Genomic DNA, 21,618 nt, shown 5'->3' on the forward strand with positions numbered 1-21,618 from the left:
ACGTACATGCCCTTCACTGGAATCGAACCCGGGACCCTCCAGTCCGCAGGCCGACGCCCTATCCACTGAGCCAAACCGGTCAGGGCTTTTTTTTTTTTTTAAATATATTTTATTGAATTTTTTTTACAGAGAAGAAGGGAGAGGGATAAGAGAGTTAGAAACATCAATGAGAGGTCGATCAGCTGCCTCCTGCACGCCCCCCCGTAGGGATGTGCCTGCAACCAAGATACATGCCCTTGACCGGAACCGAACCTGGGACCCTTCAGTCCGCAGGCCGACGCTCTATCCACTGAGCCAAACCGGTTCGGCTTGTTCAGCTTTTTAATGCATCATTGGTTGATTCTTGTATGTGCCCTGATGGGATCAAACCTGAAACCTTGGTATATTGGAATGACGCTCTAACCAGTTGAGCTACCTGGCCAGGGTAAGATGGAGAACACCTCAACCACCTGGTCCTAACTGGATGACAAAAGGCACAGATCATCTTCTGGTGGGGGTAGGGGAGGCTGGTGGGTGCCCCCACTTACCTGGGGTGAGGGTGGAAGTGGGAACATATGGCTGGGACCAAAAGCTGTGCCTCAGAAATCCCCCTTCCCCAGTCTGCTGACCGTCTAGTGGCCCTCAGAGTGGACTACCAGAGTAGACACAGTAACACAGCCATGGAGATAGCCAGTAAACTCCAGCTGGGTACACCCGCGTTTTGTGGCCTGGTGGGCAGAAAAATGGTGTGAAAATCCCAGTGGTTACCTGCTATTTGATGCTGCAGCTCCAAGTGACTGCCCACCCCCTGCTGCAGGGGCTGCTGAGAGGCTTGAGGTAGGTTCTGAGTAACAGGCCCATCTCCACCCCTGGGGTCAGTAACACAAGGGTGGCCTGCAAGGCACATTTCCTCACTGCTACCAGGTGCATAATTTTGAGCCATGGAGTCTCAGCCACAAGGTCCCACAGTGGGGGTGGCGCTCCTAGCACCCTGATGGGCTGGGCTCAGACCCAAGGTCTCCCTGATTGCACTGGACAAATGTCACTGTGGTAATCTTGCACACCAGAAACTCCCAGGTCTCAGTGGCTTTCAGCCCTAAATGTGTGTCCTCTGGGACCACCAACCAAGCTGACCAGCACACCCACCCTGGAGGTGCTGGGAAAGGCCCCTGTTCCTTCCTGGGCTCAATACAACACCCAGTATGATCCTTCTAAAACAGCTGTTAGGGTAGGGCATGCCCTTGGTACCCTCACTCCCCTCTACTTCACTCCCCTTCTACCCAGAAGTCTCCCTTGGGTCACTGCTCCCTCACCTCTTGCAAGTCTTTGTTCACATACCAACTCTTCTAGGAAGCCCACCTTATGACCCAATGTAAAATGACAACCCAATTCTCCCATAGTCCTGCTTCCCATTCCCTGGACACTGGCCTATTTTATCATTTACTATATCCAATAACAAGCTACAGCAAGTCATTTGTTATGTACTCTGTAAAGTCTTCCTTTCCACACTACAATGCTGGCTCCTTGAGATCAGGGATTTAAGACGAGAATGAAATATCCACTCTGAAACACACGGTTCATAGAAACAAATGAGCAGACCACTCAGATGCTACCGGGGGCCCCGCTGAACAAACTTGGCATCTGCATAAAGACTTTGGACTGGGCCCTAGACTGACTGGACCAGTTGGCCACCCTGGAGCAGCAAGTACCCACACCCAGCAATGCCACCAACAGCCAGGGGAGTTGTGTGCAGGGTGACACCACCCAGGAAGACATGTTTTTAATTGTTGCTTTACTACCAAATAAAGGAAAAACAGTGCTGACTTTTTCTAATCAAACAGAGAGTGACATGGTTGCGTTCACATTCTCACTGAAGAGTGCCTCCTAGGCAGGATGGGCTTCCTTCTGGAGATGTCTGAGCAACTGCCCCCAGGTCACCAGGGCAACTGGGAGTGCAGGTCAGTCCTGCAGTTTGTGCTCGCACTTCTTCTCCAGGTCAGCCATCTCCTTCAACACCAGGGCCACGCTGTACCGAAGCTCCTGGAATTTGGCTGTGGGGACCTCAAAGCGGTGTGCTGACCCATCCGAAAGTGTCAGCTGCATCAGGACACTTGGCTGCAGGGAGCGGGCCAGGGCACTGGTGGAGATCGCCACATCCACCCTCCACCGACAGTTGGCAATGTGGGGCAGCCAGGCCCCCTGCTGCCTGGCCACAGAGTCAAGGAGAGGCCGCTGGCTCCCAAACACCACACTGGCCAAGTCCACGACCAGGTCTTGGGGGATGTAGAGTTCCTGAAGCTGGTCCTTGAAGGCGTCGGGCTTCAGGCTGGCTGGGGGCAGCCGGAGGGCCTGCCGGAGCAGCGTGTGGGTGCCAGCAAGCAGGGCACCCAGCCGCTCCTCCGACAGGTGTGCAGTAGTCCCAAGGCGCTGCACAGCTTCACGGCAGTCCTCTCCCTGCAGGCCACTGACCACCAGTTTCAACAGTTTTCTGAACGTGCCCCTGTCCAAGTCCCCCAGGAGCCGAGGCATTGCTGCTACCTCTGGGGGGAGCTGGGCCCCCAGGAAACTCACCTGGCCGCTGTGACTGACACCAGGGTGATGCAAGTATGGAGCTGCAGCTCCCACGGCAGACATTACGGCTTCCTCCTCTTTGATCAATCAGCTCAGAGGCAGGTCCCAGCTGGAACTGCCTGGAGGGGGTGGAGAGAAGCCTAGTGACTTCCCACGTCCTTTGGGTCAGTGACTGAGGACTGACCCGATTTCCACCTTCAAGACAGTGACAGTGGGAACTACGACTGACAGCCCATGTGATGGGAAGCACCCTGGGATCAGATGGTTTCAGGAAGAGGGGAGGCAGGAGTTAGCAAGAGAGACGGCAGAGAGGGGAAGAGAGCAGCCACCGGCGCGGGGGAAGGAGTGACAGATATGAGGCCGGTTCGAGTCATGCCCTGAGCTCGCCGTGGCATCCTGGACACCTTACGTGGGCACGAGCCGCGGGCAGCGTTCTGCGGCCGCGCCCTAAGCTGCATCGAATCGGCGGGCCAGCGCGCCACTGTCGCGAACAGGCCTCTGGCCTCCAGAGTTACCCAGCCGCGGCGACCAAGGGACCGCGTGCCGCTCAGCAGCCCCCTCCCGGTAGGGGCCACCCAACCCACCGCGCCCACAGGCCCGAGCGGCCCCCCACCTGGCACTCGCGCGGTCTGAAGCCGAACGGCCCGAACAAAAAGCGGCGGGGCGGCCGGAAGCGACCCAAAAATACTTCCGGGAAGCTCTAGGACACCGGGAGGACCCGGTCCTCTCTGGTCCGCTGGCCCGAGTGTTTCCCCTTCCACACAGACTGGGAAATGCAAACAGATTCTTTTCTTGTCGAGAAGAAAAAAAAAAGGTTGTACAGGGTTGGCCCGGGCCTGGAGCGGAGAGTGGGCTCGATACTCGGGGTCCAGCCTGTCCTGCCGGTCCGCCAGCCCACAGGGACACGCTCCGGCGCCCCTCACCCCACCCGACCACCGACGTGAGTCCTCCGCGGTCCTAGAGCAGCCCCGGAAGTGCTAGGCGACCGCGCTGCCGTTTCCGGCCCCCGCGGCCTTTGAGGCAGTGAAGCGGGAGGGAGCGCCTGGCCCGGGTGCCGCCCGACCCCGCCCGTTCCGTCTGGCCCCGCCCCTCCTGGCGGACCTGCGACGCCCAGGTGAGCAGCCCCTTCCGCGCGCTTTCTCTCCAGGGCGGGCTGCGCGGGCGGGCGGGCGGGCGGGAGCCGCCGGGGCCGACTGCGGACCGTGAAAGAGCCAGCCGAGTGGGCGGGCTCGAAGGGAGGCGTGGGAGGGCCCAGCAGACCGAGTGCCCAGGCGGAGCCTCGGGAGGTTTCATCCGAGGTCGCGACGGGCAGGGACGGCGGCGCGGAGGCTTAAGTGACCTGCCCGGCGGAAGGTCGGCCCCGACCGGCTTGGGCGCGCGGTGGAAGCGTCGGGCAGTGTGTGCAGCCCTGGGCTGCCAGAGCTCGCGGGCCGGAGGAGGCCGCCGGGGAGACTTGGGAGAATGAGGACCTCCGCTTGGCTGGCGGGGTGGCGAGGAGGTGGGAGGCGACCCAGGAGGCTGGGGACGAAGGGGTGACAAGGGCGGCGAGCTTCTGGCTGCGTCCTGGGTCTCTCACCCCGTGGGTGGGGCGGTGGGGAGCTGCACAGCTTGTGCCAGGTGGGGCTCTAGCCCAGGTGGGCCCGGAAACCGGACCCCTGGAGCGGCCAGCTTTCACCCCTCAGCTCCCGGCGGCCCCCCGGGATTCTGGCTCTGCCAGTTGGAGTGATTGTCCGTGTCACTGGCAGTCAGGCACGCGCCGAGTCCTGCTGCAGTGACCTGCCTCTGACCGGCAGCTTCTCCGAGACAATGTACTCGTGGCCCCAGGGGGGCCACTCCAGGAACCCACTGATGCCACCCTCACCTGTCCACCCTCACCCTTTGGGCCCTGGAAGCTAATGAAGTGATGTAATGACACTGAGTGGGTCCGCGTGTGGGTCCCCTCCCTCCGAGGGTGAGCGTTGGAGGCCCAGGCCCGAGCAGCCCCCCTCAGGTCCTGAGTCTTCCTTCAGATCCTGCTTCCCCAGGATGGCAGATGCACTCGGGCTTCCAGCGCCCCAGGTGAGTTCACCTTCCTCCCTGCCTTCCCTCTTCTGGAGTGGTGAGCCCAGCCCAGCCCCTGGAGAAGGGCTCTGGGATGGGACTCATGCCCTCCCCAGGGATAGGGACTCTGGGGGCTCAGCCGGGTCCTCATGGCTGGCTGGTCCTCGGGCTGAGCGCAGCAGGTGTGCCCAGTGGGCGCAGCCCCAGGGCAGCGGCCACCTGTCGTTACAGGAGGTGGTGCCGCTGACATTCCAGGACGTGGCCGTGTACTTCTCTCGCGCGGAGGGGCAGCAGCTGGACCCAGACCAGCGGGCACTGTACAGGGATGTGATGCTGGAGAACTACGGGCACGTGGCCTCACTGGGTGCGGTTCTCCCTGGGCTTGTGGTGTGGACCTCCAGGGAGCTCTGGGCCTGCTTCCAAACTTTGGAGCCCAAAGGGGAGGGTCCTGCCTCTTTCCCCAGGTACAAGTCTGGTCTCTGCCTGGCTCCCAATTCCAGACTTCACTCTGCATGCCCGTGCCCACCTGTGTACCCAGGGGCAGGAGAACTGATGAGTTATTCTCCTTTAACGCTCACCTTCAGCCCGTTTCTCCTGACCTACCCCTTCCACTCCACCAACACACACATTTTGTGACCCCTGCCCCCCTCCCGCCTGGGGTGGCGGTGTGGAGAAGCAGGAGGGCTCCGGGGAAACTCTGCTTCTCACCTGGCCTCCAAGACCAGGTGGGCAGTGCTCTGTTCCAGCTCACCAGTGCCCTCACCTCAACAGGACTCCCTGTCCCTAAGCCAGAGTTGATCTCCCAGCTGGAGCAAGGTGAAGAGCTGTGGGTCCTGGATCTCATGGGAGCTGAGGAACCAGAGCCCTTGAACAGCTGCAGCATAGGTGAGAGTAGGTGGGGCTGTAATGGGCTCACTTCCATGGGCTCCTGGGAGCAGTCGGAACAGCGTTTTGTACTCCTGCAGACATTTGTGCCTGTTTTAATAGCTTTCATTTTACTGATTTGTTTGCTTGCCTTTTAAAAATACACAGTTCTTCCGGTTATTAGGGAAGTTTGCATTTAGTAATTACGTCTATGACAAACCTGTATAACAGCTTCATTTCTTTATATAATAGCCTTTCTATCTTCCTCCTTTAGACAGTAGCTATTGGTTACCTACCTATTACACAAACTTATATTCTTTTTCTCCTGCATCTCCCGGTCTTAGTCAATAGTATTTTTTAAGCATTTACCTTGTTCTGTTGAACATACTTTTGTTAGTTGACTTGTCAGCACTAAGTGCTCTCTGACTCCCACGTGCTGAGATGACCAGTGACGTGCTCTGCTTTCCACCTTTCTCCCCATTATCCTATTTTTGGTCAGTTGTCAAAGCACATAACACAGTGGTCAGCAGACTGCGGCTCGTGAGCCACATGCGGCTCTTTGGCCCCTTGAGTGTGGTTCTTCCACAAAATACCGGCTTCTGCGCATGGGCCACAAAGTTTCAATCGCACTGTACGTGGCCCGCACGTGGTATTTTGTGGAAGAGCCACACTCGGGGCCAAAGAGCCGCATGTGGCTCACGAGCCGCAGTTTGCCGACCACTGACATAACACATCATCACTCATATCCTCACCTTTGTTAGTACCCTAGGACTGCAACTACTTGTATTATTTCCACCTGAACCTTCCTCCAAAATTTTCTCCAGCATTTTCTGCTTGGATGGCATTTACCTCTAGTAGCATAAAGTTGCTGAGTTTTAACAGAGACACAACTATGTCAACCAGATCTCTATCAAGATAACATCCCATGACTCAGAAGACTCCCTGGGTGTGCAATACATGTTATTGAGCGCATGCATGCCTTTTTTCACTAGAGATAAATTAAGAGCTGAATTGTTTTTTAAAACCATCATTCTGGCCTAGCTGGTTTAGCTCAGGGGGTAGAGTGTTAGCCTGTGGACTGAAGGGGTCCCAAGTTTGATTCCAGTCAAGGGCACATGACTGCAACATCCAAAGACTATATATTTAAACAACAACAACATGATTCTAAAAGCCACTGTTTTGTTGTAAATTTGACTAAAGTGTTGATTGTGCTGTTCTAAATTTGCAATGGTATTAAGTTGTTATGTATGGTGAGTGCCGTGATATGAACGGAATGCCCAATGTGGTTTCAGCTCCCCACAGTGCTCATGAGAAGAGTCCTCATTTAGGAACCTGAAGTCCTTTCTGGGGAGGTGGGAGAAAGGGCTGCCCAGGATATGGTGTGGGTGCGTTGGCGCCCCTGATGGGGTAGCCCCCACAGCGTGTCCGAGGGTCCAGGCCTCTCAGTTGGATGAGAAAAGGTGGTTCTGTTTCTGTGGGGTTTGCTCATGCAGAGGAGCAGTAGTGAACACAGGTGCCTTGCTTTATTTTTAATTTTTATTTTTTAATAAATTTGTATTGATTTCAGAGAGGAAGGGAGAGAGAGAGAGAAGCATCAATGATGAGAATCGTTGATCGGCTGCCTCCTGCATGCCTCCTTCTGGGATGGAGCCCACAACCTGGGCATTGTGCCCTTGACCGGAATTCAACCTGGGACCCTTCAGTCACCAGGCTGGCGCTCTATCCACGACCTAGGGCAGTTGCCTTACTTTAGAAGTAATTACCCCAAAGGCCTCAAAGTCTTGGTGCCAGGTGCCAGGTGGAACCTGATGAGCGTTGAAGGAGGGATAGGATGTTTCTCAGTATTAATGTGTTCTAGGGCCTGAGGCACTGGTTGTCCTCAGAGCTTGCTGTTCTAGTTCCAGCAGCGAACCTGCACAGGGACTCTTGGGCTGTGGTTGCAGTGACCTTATTAGCATCCTTGGTCTGGTGTCCATTTGTCACCTCCTGTGGTGAGTTCCTTTATATGTGCTGTCCTACCACAGATGACCTCTGGGAGGCAGCAGAGCCTCACCCCTGCTGCTGTTCGCTGCAATCATCCAGAAGGCCCTGGCAGCCAGGTGCCAGGAGCTCTGCCTGTTCACTTATCTCTTTTGTTTTCTGGATTCTGTTTTGGCACATTTTGGTGGATTCTGGTTCTGCTGGGTCTGCCATAACACCGATGACAGGGGGTGAGGTCACCCACATGGGAGTAAGCAGCTCTGTCCCCACAGAGTTGAGAACAGTGGAACGTTTTTACCAACTGTCCCAAAGAAAAGGGGTAATATGTGTATGACAGCATGAAATCTATTTTTAAAACTCTCATTATATGAGACATCAGGGAGGAAATAGAATTTAACAGGAGTTTTGTTTGAATACTAAAAGACTATAGAAAATTGCCCTAGCTGGTTTGGCTCAATGGAGAGAGCGTCGGTCTGCGGACTGAAGGGCCCCAGGTTCGATTCCAGCCAAGGGCACATGCTGGGTTGCGAGCTCGATCCCCCAGTAGGGATCTCTCTCATCATTGATATTTCTCTCTCTCTCTCCCTCTCCCTCTCTAAAATCAATAAAATATTTTTTAAAAATAATAATAAAAAAAATAAAAAAATAAAAGACTATAGAAAATAATAACTAGGTACTGGATATTTTTGCATGCTAATGTAGGTTCTTCTCTCTCTCTCTCTCTCTCTCTCTCTCTCTATATATATATATATATATATATATATGAATAAATGTATGTAAAACTTCTATTCTTTATATTATGGCCAGGACAAAATACTATTTTTTCCTTTAAAAACACTTTTTATTGCCCTGACCAGTTTGGCTCAGTGGCTAGAGAATCGACCTGAGAACTGAGGGGTCCCAGGTTCGATTCCGGTCAAGGCCACATGCTCGTGTTGTGGTGCTTGATCCCCAGTGAGGGGTGTGCAGGAGGCAGGCAATCAATGATTCTCTCTCATCATTGGTGTTAAACTTTCTCTCTTTCCCTCTCACTTTCTCTCTGAAAACAATTTTAAAAATATATTAAAAAATACTTTTTATTGAAAAAATAACTTACATACATAAAATCACACCATTTATTGCTGTAGCGCTTACTGGATTTTCATAAATTGAATGTGGACACATAACCACCAGATAAGAAACAATGTTATCAGCAGCATGGAAGCCCCCTTTCTGACCTTCCAATCACTGATCATTGCTACCCCAAGGGTAACCACTAAGTTTTGTTTTGTTTTGAACTTCATATAAACTGAATTGCTTTCCCCCTCAGAATTATGTGTGTAACATCTGTGAGTAATAGACAAGGATTGTTTCTTCAATTCTCATCAACACTGGATATCATTATTTTTTAAGTACTTAGAATAAAGCCTAAGGTTTTTCTTTTGTTTGTTCGTTTGTTTGTTTGAATTGATTTTAGAGAGAGGAAGGGGGAGAGAGAGAAACATTGATGTAAGAGAAACACATTGATCAGTTGACTTTAGCACATGCCCCAACTGGGGATCAAACCTGCAACCTGGGTATATACCCTGATGACGAATTGAACCCTCCACCTTTTGATGTACGGAACAACACTCCAACCAAGCCATCCGGCCGGGGCAAGTCTGAGGTTCTTGAGCTTGTGTTGGTGCTCTCATGACCATTCCCTGTCCCATCTTGCCATTCTCCCCTCCTCATCCTTCTTGCTGCCGCCACAGTGAGATTCTTGAATTTGATGGATTTTGTCACACATCACATCCAGGGCCTTGCCTGCCATTGTTGACTGTGTCATCGTCGGGCTCTAGCTGAAACCACTTCCTCCCAGAGGTCTTCTGTAATCATGTAGATCAGCTTGGAGGCCATGCTGTATTTCCCACATTTCTGCGTAGTTTCCCTGTCACGTGATTTTTCATCCTTGTTAAAAATTTGCTTAATTGTCTGTCTACCTGAATAATATGTAAGCCTCAGGAGGTCAGAGGCTATATTTGCCTTCCTGTTATATTCCTTACCTAGCACATGCCTGGCCTAAATATTTGCTGAATGGATTACTTTGCCAATTTGATAGGTGAAAAATTATAATTTGTTTTAAATTTCCTTACTTTGATTACTAATGAACATAAATATTTTTATCCTGTGGACTGGTCATCCTTCTCAATTCTGCCTGTCACCTATATTTATTTTTTACAGAATGCTTTATGGGTGCTTTTCGACGCATTTTGGATATTATCCCTAATGGATGGTTTTCTTCAATAATGCCTTTCTGCTTTTGTGTAACAGATTTTGAGATTGGGACCGAGAAAGACTTGTCCATTCTAAACCAGAAATGCTCTGAAGAAGTAAAAACCCCAGAAGTGATATCAAGAAGATTCTCGGGGTGCAATCCACAGGCACCTGTGTTGCAGGGAGTTTGGGAACCTGAGGATAAAGTAGAAGGACACATGTGGGATTCTGTTGGGCAGAGTTTCAAGAAACTTCATCTTCACAAGAGAGTTTTTAGGAAAGAAACTGCCATGTGCAGGGAAAGGTCTCCAGGAGGAAGAACCCAGGAAGGTGGTACCTTTGATGGAAACTTGAATCTGAATCAAAATGCTGTTAGACTTCAAAGAAATAAAACAGGAGAGAGAGCTTTTACATGTGAAATATGCAGCAAAACCTTCCGATACAATTCAGACCTAACTAGACATCAGAGAAGTCACACTGGGGAAAAACCTTACAAATGCGGTCAGTGTGGGCGAGCCTTTGCTCTCAGCTCAGGCCTAATTCTGCACCACCAAGTTCACACTGGAAGTAAACCATTTAAATGTAATGAATGTGGGAAGACTTTTCGTCTCAATTCCCACCTCGTTCTCCATCAGAGACTTCATACTGGAGAAAAACCTTTCAGGTGTAGTGAATGTGGGAAGGCCTTCAGTCGTAGTTCAAGCCTTATTCAACATCGAATCATTCACACAGGAGAGAAACCATACAAATGCAACGAATGTGGAAAAGGCTTTAGCCAGAGCCCGCAGTTAACACAGCATCAGAGAATACACACTGGCGAGAGGCCACACGGGTGTGACCAGTGCGGGAAGGCCTTCAGTCGCAGTTCGAGCCTTATTCAGCACCAGAGGATCCACACGGGAGAGAAGCCCCATGTGTGTGGCCAGTGTGGGAAGGCCTTCAGTCAGAGCTCAAGCCTTTTTCTCCATCACAGGGTGCACACGGGGGAGAAGCCCTATGTTTGTACTGAGTGCGGCAAAGCCTTTGGTTTTAACTCTCACCTCACTGAACATGTAAGGATCCACACAGGGGAGAAGCCCTATGTTTGCACTGAGTGCGGCAAAGCCTTTAGCAGGAGTTCAACTCTTGTTCAGCATCGAAGGGTTCACACTGGGGAGAAGCCTTACCAGTGCATTGAATGTGGGAAAGCCTTCAGCCAGAGCTCACAACTTGCCCTACACCGAAGAGTTCACACTGGAGAAAAGCCCTATGAGTGTGGTGATTGTGGAAAAGCCTTCAGCAGGAGGTCAACCCTCACTCAGCATCAGAGAGTTCATACTGGAGGGAGCTCTCATGCATACAGAAAGTGTGGTTCAGCCTTTGTTCCTGGCTCCAGCCTTAGGCCACAGGGACAGATGCCCACTGGAGAGAAACACTCTGTGTGTGATGGACACAACAGAGCCTTCAGTCGTGGCACGAACCTTGTTCTGCATTGGGCGATTCACAAACGTTTCATGTTTTCAGAATCAGTCCCTGTGTAGCCTTTTGAATCTGGCTTCTTTGATCTAACTACAGATTCATCGTGATGTGTGTGCCGGTAGTTCCTCCCTTTTCACTGCCCAGTAGCGTCCATTGTACAGAGGAGGCAGTTTGTTGACCCATTCCCCACTGAAGAGTATTTGGGTTTCTCTGTCTGGAGCAAGTATGAATAAAGCCGCTGTAAGCATTTATGACAGGCCATTTTGTGGATCTAACTTCTCCATTCTCTTGAGTCACAGACAGTAGGCTACATGGTAAGCTTGTGTTTAACTATTTTAAAGAGTTTAACTGGGAAGTTTGAGAAACACTGGTCCAGTTCATCTCCATGGTGTGAAGTACCCTGCTATCCTGACTCAATGCTGAGACTGCCCCGAGGAATCTTTTGTCTAACCCACTCTTTTTTTTTTTTTTTTAATATACTTTTATTGATTTCAGAGAGGAATGGAGAGGGAGAGAGAAACATCAATGATGAGAGATAACCAGTGATCTGCTGCCTCCAGCACACACACACACAAACCCCCCCACCCCCCCACCCCCGACTCGCTGGGGATTGAGCCCACAACCCAGGCATGTGCCTTTGACCGGAATTGACCCCAGGACCCTTCAGTCCACAGGCCAAGGCTCTATCCACTGAGCCAAACAAGCCAGGGCTGTCTAACCCACTCTTCATTCCTTCCAGGCCAGTTCTAATGTGACCCCTGCAAGTCTCTTCTTCAGTCTCTGCTCCCACCCTCCCTGTGTCTTCTTAGGGAACTTGGGGTCATTTCTGCATTAGGTTTAACATTTAAACTGGGATTTGCTTGACTTACTCCACCTGCTCATGTTCTGCCTCTCCTGTTAATAGCAATTCTCCAGCACAGAACCTCTTCCGAATGTGGGCTTGGACAGCCCCGTGTGGTCTTCTGTGTGGAATGGTCTAAAGGCCCCGTTTTTTCTTCTGTGTTGGGCTTATTCTGTGGACTTTTCCCTCAGCTCTAAAATGGGAATAAAAATACCTGCCCCACATAATGTATGTCCTTCAGGAAAAGTAAGTCTCCCACCCTTGGGAAACAGCACAGCTCTCATACCCACATTGTATCACAGCTCATGCCTTAGTTCACTTTCTACCTGGTTCTCTTCCATTACATCTGGAGTTACTTGCTGTCAGGATTTTCTTGGACACTGTTCTGTCTCCAGAACATGATACAGATAGATGCTTCAGACATATTTGGGAAGGAAGAGAGGAAGAAGCAAGGAAGGAAAGAAGAAAAACTCCTGAAATCACATTGTCAGTTGAAGGCAATGCATGAATGTGGAGCACTGATAGTGTCTTTTTGCTTGTTTTGTTAGTAAAGCACGTGGGTAAATTAGCTGTTTTAGCTCCTAGAGCAGCGGTCCCCAACCTTTCAGGCCTCACGGACCCTGCTGTCCTAGAAGGCCCCAGAGTGTTGTTCCCCTGGAAAGATCCACCTCTCGTGTCTGGTGTAAGCATTGGTGCAGGTAGGAAAGACGAACATGACTCAGGAGAGGAGGTGGCTGAACACAATTTTTAAAATATATTTTTATTTCAGAGAGGAAGGGAGAGAGAGAAACATCAGTGATGAGAATCATTGATGGGCTGCCTCCTGCATGCCCACTACTGGGGACCGAGCCCACACCCCGACATGTACCCTGACCTGGAATGGAACCGTGACCTCCTGGTTCATAGGTTGATGTGTAACCACTTAGCAACGCCTGTGGGGCTGAGCACAATTTTTGACAGAGGTGGGGGAGTGGGTACCACATCACCGGGGGAGGGACTGCATTAAGAACTGGAAAGGCCGAAACTGGTTTGGCTCGGTGGATAGAGCGTTGTCCTGCGGACTGAAGGGTCCCCGGTTCGATTCCGGTCAAGGGCATGTACCTGGGTTGCGGGCACATCCCCAATGGGGGGTGTGCAGGAAGCAGCTGATCGATGTTTCTCTCTGATCGATGTTTCTAACTCTCTGTCTCTCTCCCTTTCTCTCTGTAAAAAAATCAATTATATATATATATATATAAAAGAACTGGAAAGGTGAAGGGGCCGGGTAGGCTGTGGCTGAGCCTTTGAGTTTTGGTCTCATCTGGGAGACTCAACTGCGGCCTGAGAAATTCTGATGGTCACTTTGGAGAGTGGAAGACATCACCCTGGAGAAACCTCAGATTGCTGCCAAGTGCTAGCTTTCATTTAGTGAAGCCGGCCGGCCCGCCTGCAGTAGTGATGGAGAGCGCTTGCCTTTCCCCGTCGGGTTTTCTCTGGTGGGTACGACGGAGAGGCAGCTGGAAAGGAGAGCAGGGACCACCTGACCACTTGTATGGGAGAAGTCAGGGGCTGGGTCACAGGGAAGGGAGGAACTGCAGGACAGGACACGGAACTCAACCCAGGGCATTTGAAATTGAGCTTTCAGCCCTTTACAGTTTCTTGTGATGACAGGATCCAGGGTGTGGCCACGGTTTGAGTGGTGTGGGCTTTGGTGTCCTGTTGTGCGAGAGTTTCAGGCTGCTCAGCTTCCATTTCAGGCTCAATGCAGACTGGAAAGCGCCGAAGAGCGTACCAGTCAAGATGAAGGTGAGCAATTACCAAGAGTTAGGGTGACAGCAAGAAGACAAAATGACAGACATGGAGGACATAGACTGCCCTGATTTAAAAGTTACAAAATTTTTAACTTCCAGGGCTGAAAGCCTTTTAAAAGAGTCTATGGAGCCACTTCTAGCAAGAACAAGGAGAACGGTCCTGGGTCGGCAGTCTAAACACAACACACACACACACACACACACACACACACACACACACACACACGCCCCCGCTCCCGCTCCCGCTCCCCAGCAGCGGCGGGTGGAGAAGACCTGCAGGTGAGACCCCGCTCTCTGTCCAGGAGTTGACAGGCTCACCGAGGAGGTGGGAACAGAGCTGCGTCCTTTGGAGAGAATCTGCATGGGGTGGGGGTGGGGAGGTGAGGACCTGGTTCGGGAGGCGCAGGCCCTGAGGAAGGAGGCTTGGCTCGGGGAGGGTGGGGGCCAGGTCCGGAAAGTTCACGTGTGACGGAAGCACAGGTCCGAGGGCGCCGGGCTGCTCTCTCCAGACAACCGCGGGAACAGCCCTGGACGCTCACCCCGCTCCTGCCCGTCGGCTCCAGCGGCTGGGATTTCCCGTAGGGCAGCTCGGACGGACCGACGACGAGGCTGAGCCCGGCGAGCCGACCGCGGTTCGGGACCCGCCCCCGCGCCGGCCTCGTGGGAGGAGCCGGCCTCCGGCGCTCCCGGCTCCCGGCACTCCGCGCGCTGGCGCTCGCGCACGCGCAGGAGACCGGCGGCCGCGCCCCCTGGCGGCAGGCGCGGGCGGCGCGGGGGCGGGGCAGGAGGCGGGGGGTTGCGCTGGTGACGGGAGGACGCGCGGCCGAGGCGCACTGGGCCGGTGGAGGCGGCGGCGGCGGCGGCGGAGGACGCGGACCGGGCGGCGGCGGCGGCGGGGAAGCCGCGGGCATCTCACGCGCGGCGCGCGGGCAGGGATGAGGGGCTGTGTCGGCGCGGCCAGCGCGCAGCCGGCAGGTGAGAGCGCGGGCGGTGGGCGGCGCGGCCGGGAAAATGGCGGAGAGGCCGGCGCAGCGGCCCCCGCGGGGCCGCGCGAGGATCCGGGACCGCGGCCACCGATGGGGACGGACGGGGCCGCCGCCGGGCGCGGCAGGGGCGGGGTGCGCGGGAGGCGAGGGCGAGGGCCGCGCTGGACGGGGTGTGAGAGGGCGTGAGTGGGCGTGAGCGCCCGGCCGGGGTGGGCGTGAGGGCGCTGCGGCCCGAGTTCGGGCGTCGGCGCGGCCTCCGGGGCGCCGTCGGCGGGTGGGGGCCGCCGGATTTGTCCGGGTCGGCGCGTGCGGGAGCGGGTGCGGGGCCGCCGAGCCCCACGGACGCGGCCTCTGCAGCAGGGAGGGCTGGGCGCTTCGCCTCCCCCCCACCCCAGGCGATCCCCGGAGTGGGATCCCCTCGGCCGCCCCTCGGTTGTGGGAGCGGAGTGGGCGGAGGTGGGGCGTTTTGTGCCGAGGCCGCGGGCGAGGCAGGCCGTGGACTTGGGTCAGGACGTCTTTTATCTGCAACGCGCAGCCGGTGCGAGGCCCCGGCAGCTGTGGGCGTGTGGCCTGCTGCTCCCACCAGCAGCTGCTGTGGGCGCTGCGCTGCCTTCACCAGCAAAAATGCGGCGCCCCTTCCCCTCCCCCCGCCATCCCTCCGCGCCGAGTGGTTTCACCAAACCTCCCGTGACCTCTGCAGAAACCTGCCGTTGCAGGGCTCGTGTTCCTCCCCCGGCGCAGACAATAGGGGATTTGTCTTTGAAGCCAGTGCGGGGAATTGAACCCTGTGCGTCCCGGGTGCCTCTGCAAACAGCAGGTGGTTCCCGATCCGGGGCTCCCCCTTCACAATGAGCGAGGTGTGCGTCTCCTCGCGGGGGAAGGGGACGGAGATCTGATAGGAGGTGCGGCTGTAAAGCCTGAGGACTCACTCCATAAAGCGTCCCGGCGACCAGGTGAGCCACAGACGCCGGCTCTGCAGGAACCGGGGCCCTCCTGCCCGCACTTTGTCTCGTCAGCTCTCTGGCCAAGAGGCTGGGAAAGAGGGCGGGTGCTGGAGTCAGACGCCTGCCTTTGTACTCGGTGCCTTTGGTCCCTCATCTGTAAAATGGGAGCGCCGATCATAGTGGCCTCATAGGGTGGTGATGAGGACTCATCGAATCCAAAACTGTAAAACGCTTGGTGCTTGTTACATTGTAAGTGTTCGCAAAGGTTAGGATGTCGTCACTGCCGAGATGTGGTTCCAGGTGCATTTGCTGTGGTCGGGGAGCCTCACGCTCCTCCTTTTATGTTAACATCAAGTCAATGGCTCCCTTTTCTTACAAAGGCAAGATCGGGCCATATGTGGAGAAACAAGTGTGTTTTTTTTTTCCTTAATATATTTTTATTGATTTCAGAGAGGAAAGGAAAGGGAGGGAGAGAGAGAAACACCAATGATGAGATAGAATCTTTGACCAGCTGCCTCCTGCACGCCCCACACTGGAGATCAAGCCTGCAACCCAGGCATGTGCCCCGACTGGGAATCAAACCATGACCTCCTGGTTCATAGGTGGATGCTCAACCACTGAGCCACGCCTGGCAAGAAACAAGTCTTTATTTATGACGATACACAAGGAACAAGTCTCCTGTACTTAGATAACTTATATAGAACTGCTTTTAAAATATTTTTAGAGCCGAAACCGGTTTGGCTCAGTGGATGGAGCGTCGGCCTGCGGACTGAAGGGTCCCGGGTTCGATTCCGGTCAAGGGCATGTACCTGGGTTGCGGGCACATCCCCGGTGGGGGGTGTGCAGGAGGCAGCTGAGCGATGTTTCTCTCTCATCGATGTTTCTAACTCTCTATCCCTCTCCCTTCCTCTCTGTAAAAAATCAATAAAATATATTTTTTAAAAAATAAAATAAAATATTTTTAGAAAAAGAAAGCTTCCGATGAGCCACCTGAATACTCCAGTTCTTACTGCCCTTGGGGTTTGGTAGGATTGTTGTCGACAGAAATAAGATTTAGATTTAGAGTTCTTGGGTAATTTTCTGTTTTAATTATGCTACCCAAGCCATAGTTGTTATACTTTACAGTGTTATCCTTGAAATACAAAAGATAACTTTCTAACAAACTTCAAGTAACAGGAAGGACATAGCAATAGACAGTGAGAACTTGGATATACCAGTGCTGTGACATCCTATGTTGCTAAACTGTTGGAAGAAATTAGACTTAACTTGCTTCAGAACAAAGTGGAAAATTTCCTAAGGAGATGATTCCCTTTCTCAGATCGAGGGAAAGTGCCTCAGACTTACCCTAGACACACCGTCTGCCGTCTTCATCGGTGTGATGCTGAGGCTAGGGGAAGCCCTTCCCCGTTAGGTAGCCTTTTGGCATTTGTGGGATTTATAACGAGAACATTTAATGTTCAGAACAAATGGTAACAAAACAGCTTTTGTGAGCAAATTTGAAAATATCTCAAGATAGATTTTAAAATGTCCATCCCGCCCTAACCGGTTTGGCTCAGTGGATAGAATGTCGGCCTGCGGACTGAAAGGTTCCGGGTTCAATTCCAGTCAAGGGCATGTGCCTTGGTTGCGGGCACATCCCCAGTTGGGGGGTGTGCAGGAGGCAGCTGATGGATGTTTCTCTCTCGTCGATGTTTCTAACACTCTATCCCTCTCTGTGAAAAATCAATAAAATATATTTTTTAAAATAAATAAATAAAATAAAATGTCCATCCCAACCTCTCTTGCGTGCGTGCTGGCGGGGACTGCCCTTGAACACTTTAATAACAGTGACTCAGTGTCTGGTTAGGCTTCTTTCAGGTTCTTGGTGCTCTTGAAAAATGTCTGTGTAATCTGTGCTGATAGGGAGGCATCCAGCTTGCTCACAAGACCCCTTTGCTGAGCCTTCCCACCGACCCGTTGTCATTTGGTCATTTGTTGTGAGTCTTAACACGTTCCCTCCCCAAGTTAGCTCGGTGCATGTGGATGCCAGCACAGCCCTGTGCTCGCTGGGTCTGGGAGACGCCTCCGGCAAAACCGAGCTGGGGTGTCTGCCTGCTTCCAGGCCCCTTCTTCTCTTACCTTCCTTGTTCCCCCGAGGTCGATCCACACCCTCTCTGCTGCCTCCAGGACCTGCTTTCTGTGGCTTCCGTCAGCCTTGGGGACTTGTCCCTGGCGCTACCTGGCAGCTCTGGCCTACTTCCTGAGGTCCTGTCTGACCCTGACCCCCATCCTCTGGCCACACTGTTCCATCTGCTGGGATGGACCTCCTCATCGGGGCCTGTTGCCTGGCTCACTCCCGCTCTGCCAGCTCCCGTCTTGGGCTTCCTGGGACAGGCATTTGCAGGGTTTTGTATTTCCCTGGAACTGGTGGTGACATAAATGGAGTTTATCCTCATATGTCTGAGAGTTCTGATAATAGGAGTTGCTTCCCCACTAAACTCAGAAACTTATACTGGTCGTTGACACAGTTTGTGTATTGTGAAAAGAGCTTATTGGTCATTATTATGCTTCACCAGGTGGAATTATTCTTGGCTGAACATTTGGTGTGGATTTTTCCTACTTTTTTTGAAGTCTCTGGGAAAACTGTACTATTGAGTATTAGGAATGTTTTTCAATATTCTATAATGTTTCCTAAGTATCATTAATTCAGTACTTTCTTTTTTGTTGTTAAAATATATTTTATTGATTTTTTACAGAGAAGAAGGGAGAGGGGTAGAGAGTTAGAAACATCGATGAGAGAAACATCAATCAGCTGCCTCCTGCACGCCCTACTGGGAATGTGACCACAACCAAGGCACATGCCCTTGACCGGAATCGAACCCGGGACCTTTCAGTCCTCAGGCCGATGCTCTATCCACTGAGCCAAACCAGTTAGGGCTTTTTTTTAAAAAAAATAAAAAATATTTTATTGATTTCAGAGAGAAAGGAAGAGGGAGAGAGAGATAGAAACATCCACGATGAGAGAGAATCATGGATCAGCTGCCTCCTGCACATCCCCCACTGGGGATCGAGCCCATAACCTGGGCGTGTGCCCTTGACCAGAATCGAACCTGGGACCTTTCAGTTCACAGGCTGACGCTCTATCCCTTGAGCCACACGGGCTAGGGCTGATTCAGTACTTTGTAACTGAACATCTAATCTATGCTCAGCTAGTTGTGTGTCTACTGTGGCACACTGTTCTTTGAAGAAGTTAGAAAAGGGCAAAGCCTATTACATCTATGAGCCCTTTAAACAGTTCTCCAGACCAGGTCTGTATTACACTGTGTGCAGTAGGTGTTAGTTCCCCTGCCTGTCTTTATAAATAAAGTTTTGTTGAAGCCTTCGCTTTTATTGTCTGTGGGTGCTTTGGCAGAACTGACTAGTTGAAACAGAAAGTGGTGTCGGAACAAAGATAAGAAGTTGGGTTATGAGTGGTTTGTGGGGTTAGAAGGTTGTGTAAGGAATAGGAGGAAATAAGGATTATAATGTGAGTCTGAATTCAGGGGAAAGACTTTAGATTGTAGCCGTCTAGCTAATGGGGGCAGGGCAAGTCCTGAAAAAATGGATTAGGAACATCGACCTGACAGGAGTGAGCAGGACGGGTTGGAGAAGGGAGAGATTTGGTTCAGGGAGTTAATTGGACAGCTTTCTCAGCAGGAGGCCGAGGTGACAAATTACCCAACATTTCACTGGCTCACAACAGCAGGTTTACGTCTTGCTCACGTTTCATTTGCTTGTGGCTTTTCTCTGAGAGCCCATTCATGGGTCTGGGGCCAGCCCTTGTTTGGATCATGGCATTCTTATGGCAGAGTGGCAGAAACGGTGTCTCTTCAAGCTTCAGCTGACAGCTCAGGTTCCATGGGCCAAAGCCGGTCACCTGCCCCAGCCCACCAGGGGAGGGGACGGACGCTCTTTCCCTCTCCCGTAAATAGGCAGGCGTCCCCTGGCACTGCGGAGGATGTGCACCCTCCTGTGGGGAACGGCTGAGCAAACAGTTGGAGACAATGCTGTGGACCCCTTCCTCCCACCGCACCCAGAGAAAACAAGCCTGTTCCACGCTCTGAGCCATCTCAGGGGACTGGGGGGAGAGGCGGTGCCAGCCAGCCCTCCCTGCTCAGCCTGGGGCACTGGAGACAGCCTCCTTCAGGCTCCCCAGACCCTGCATTCTCCACTTCTGGCGTCTGGTGCTTGGGGACCTTGGGGACTGGCATCTGCTTGGTGGCTACCTGAAAGCTTGGATCTGGGCTTTCCCCTGACGGCCACGGCCCATTGCTCTGGGGGTTGCTCTTTGTACCTCCCAAGTAGTTACCAACCTATCATTCCCCTGTCACCAGGGGCCACTGCCAAGCAGGGGCTGCACCAGGTCCCGTCTGCACGATGGCCACGCCTCCTGGGTGGGCTCCCCACCCTCTGTCTTCCACAGCGCTGCGCAGGGGGGTGCAGAGTTGTGGTTCTCACTCAGGGGTGGTTTGTCTGAGCCATCTGTCACTGTCCCGACTGGGAGAGGGGCCCCTGACGTCGGCTGCATGAGGCCAGGTGCTGCTCCGCAGCCTGGTGCACAGGAGGCCCAGGAGCAGGTCCCGAGCCCGTCCTGGAGACCGCACCCCTCCTTCCTGGCTCCCGTGCTCTGCTCTCCAGCCGTGTGCACCAGCCACGCCTGCTCCTGTTCCTTCCTCACCCCAGAAAAGCAAAGCTCAGGGGCCCCTTCAGCTCCTCTGACCCTCCTGGGGCTTGTCCTAGCAGGAGCCCTTCCTGGTCCCCCCCTCAGCCCAGAAGTTCTCCTGCCTCCCAGGGCATCTGAGCCGGGCCGTGGTCCCTGCACAGCCACCAGGCGTCTGTGCATGTGCTAAATAGAGTAAAATTGCACGCTGAATGGGTAAAAGAAGAAATGGGGGCCAGGCAAAGGCTGTTGCAGAAGGGGAGGTGGCACCCCCACGTGCAGAAGTCAGCACCAGGCACCTCTGTCTGCTTTTGGTCTCCCCTGCCATGGCGGCCTGGCAGCCAGTGCACTGTGAACCACCACCACCTTGTCCAGCCTCACAGCAACCTGCTGTCCATTCCAGCCCAACCCGCTCCCTCCCTGTGTGCTGGCCGCTACCTCAGTGCCCAGGCCCATGAGTGTGGCCATCTGGGCTCTTCTGTGGCCGTAGGAAGACAATCATGGTTTAGCCCAGTGGTTTTCTAGGTGCATTCAACATAGACGGGCGCACAAATGGGGTTTCCAGAGTCTTGGTGGGAAGAGGCTTTACCAGGAAGCGTGGTGAGAGTTCGGCCGTACAGTGTCTAGGCCGTGTCCATGGCGGGGAGGGGGGCTTGACTGTCATCACCAGCAGGCTGTGGTCTGTCAGAGCTGCAGCTCACGCCTCTGTTCAAAGCGTTGTGGAGTTTTCAGCTAAAATCAGGCCCCGTACCCACCACAGTGCCCCTGCCCATGACCCGTGTGGTGGTGTCTCCCTGAACCAGTTCTGGCACGTGTACACCTGCTGCACGTTTCAGAGCAGCGGCTCCGGGCATGTCCCCAGGCCACCACCCCGTCCTGTACCTGCCTCCCACCTGCTCAGCCCATCCCCCACTCCTGTCTCCAGGCCACCCAGGCCCTCTCCGCCCCTCAGTCACCTCTGCTAGTTCATCTCAGCCTGGCTCTCTGCCTGTCCCCTCTTCTGCCTGTAAACACACGATTAGGGAAAGTGGAGTTTCTGTTATATGCTGATTTCTTCTAAACTTGTATCCAAAGCTCGGACCTCTTCCTGAGCCACCAAGGCGACTTGCTGCTGGCCTGCAGAGGCGTGCCTGTGGCAGCCTCCCCTCCACAGGGCCCTACAGCCCTGCCTGGCCCCGCCCTTGGACTGCCCTGTGCTCTGTCCTCCAGTCCTCCTCATGCCTGTCACTGGGTGGTCACCTGTGTGCCTGCA

General features: G+C 53.4%; 3 protein-coding genes across 4 annotated transcripts in view; 2 read left to right on the top strand and 1 right to left on the bottom strand.

The window, feature by feature from the left end:
• Positions 1 to 131: 131 nt before the first annotated feature.
• On the bottom strand, positions 132 to 3,763 carry COMMD5 (COMM domain containing 5). 2 transcript variants are annotated; one of them, XM_081111249.1, is made up of 3 exons: positions 3,164 to 3,246; positions 2,551 to 2,669; positions 132 to 2,328 (listed from the first exon to the last, which is right to left on the bottom strand). In XM_081111249.1, exons 2-3 carry the CDS (start codon positions 2,611 to 2,613, stop codon positions 1,939 to 1,941), a joined length of 453 nt encoding a protein of 150 aa, XP_080967375.1. In that variant the 5' UTR covers positions 2,614 to 2,669; positions 3,164 to 3,246; the 3' UTR covers positions 132 to 1,938. The 2 variants fall into 2 exon arrangements, with proteins under 2 accessions (XP_080967375.1, XP_080967374.1); XM_081111248.1 differs by having other exon boundaries at positions 132 to 2,669; positions 3,164 to 3,763.
• ZNF251 (zinc finger protein 251) lies at positions 3,565 to 11,378 on the top strand. The gene is made up of 5 exons (XM_081111247.1): positions 3,565 to 3,664; positions 4,560 to 4,608; positions 4,773 to 4,954; positions 5,362 to 5,475; positions 9,727 to 11,378. The coding sequence occupies exons 2-5, from the start codon at positions 4,583 to 4,585 to the stop codon at positions 11,187 to 11,189; spliced, it is 1,785 nt and encodes a 594-aa protein (XP_080967373.1). The 5' UTR covers positions 3,565 to 3,664; positions 4,560 to 4,582; the 3' UTR covers positions 11,190 to 11,378.
• Positions 11,379 to 14,569: 3,191 nt separating this feature from the next.
• The window catches only part of ARHGAP39 (Rho GTPase activating protein 39), a 38,965-nt gene continuing 31,916 nt past the window's right edge, over positions 14,570 to 21,618 (top strand). The window contains exon 1 of the mRNA XM_081111363.1: positions 14,570 to 14,733. The gene's annotated coding sequence lies outside the window, so the exon portion shown is untranslated. The remainder of the gene's footprint in view (positions 14,734 to 21,618) is intronic.

Source organism: Myotis nattereri, assembly GCF_964212035.1.
Source record: "Myotis nattereri genome assembly, chromosome: 17".
NCBI classification, from domain to species: Eukaryota; Metazoa; Chordata; class Mammalia; order Chiroptera; family Vespertilionidae; genus Myotis; species Myotis nattereri.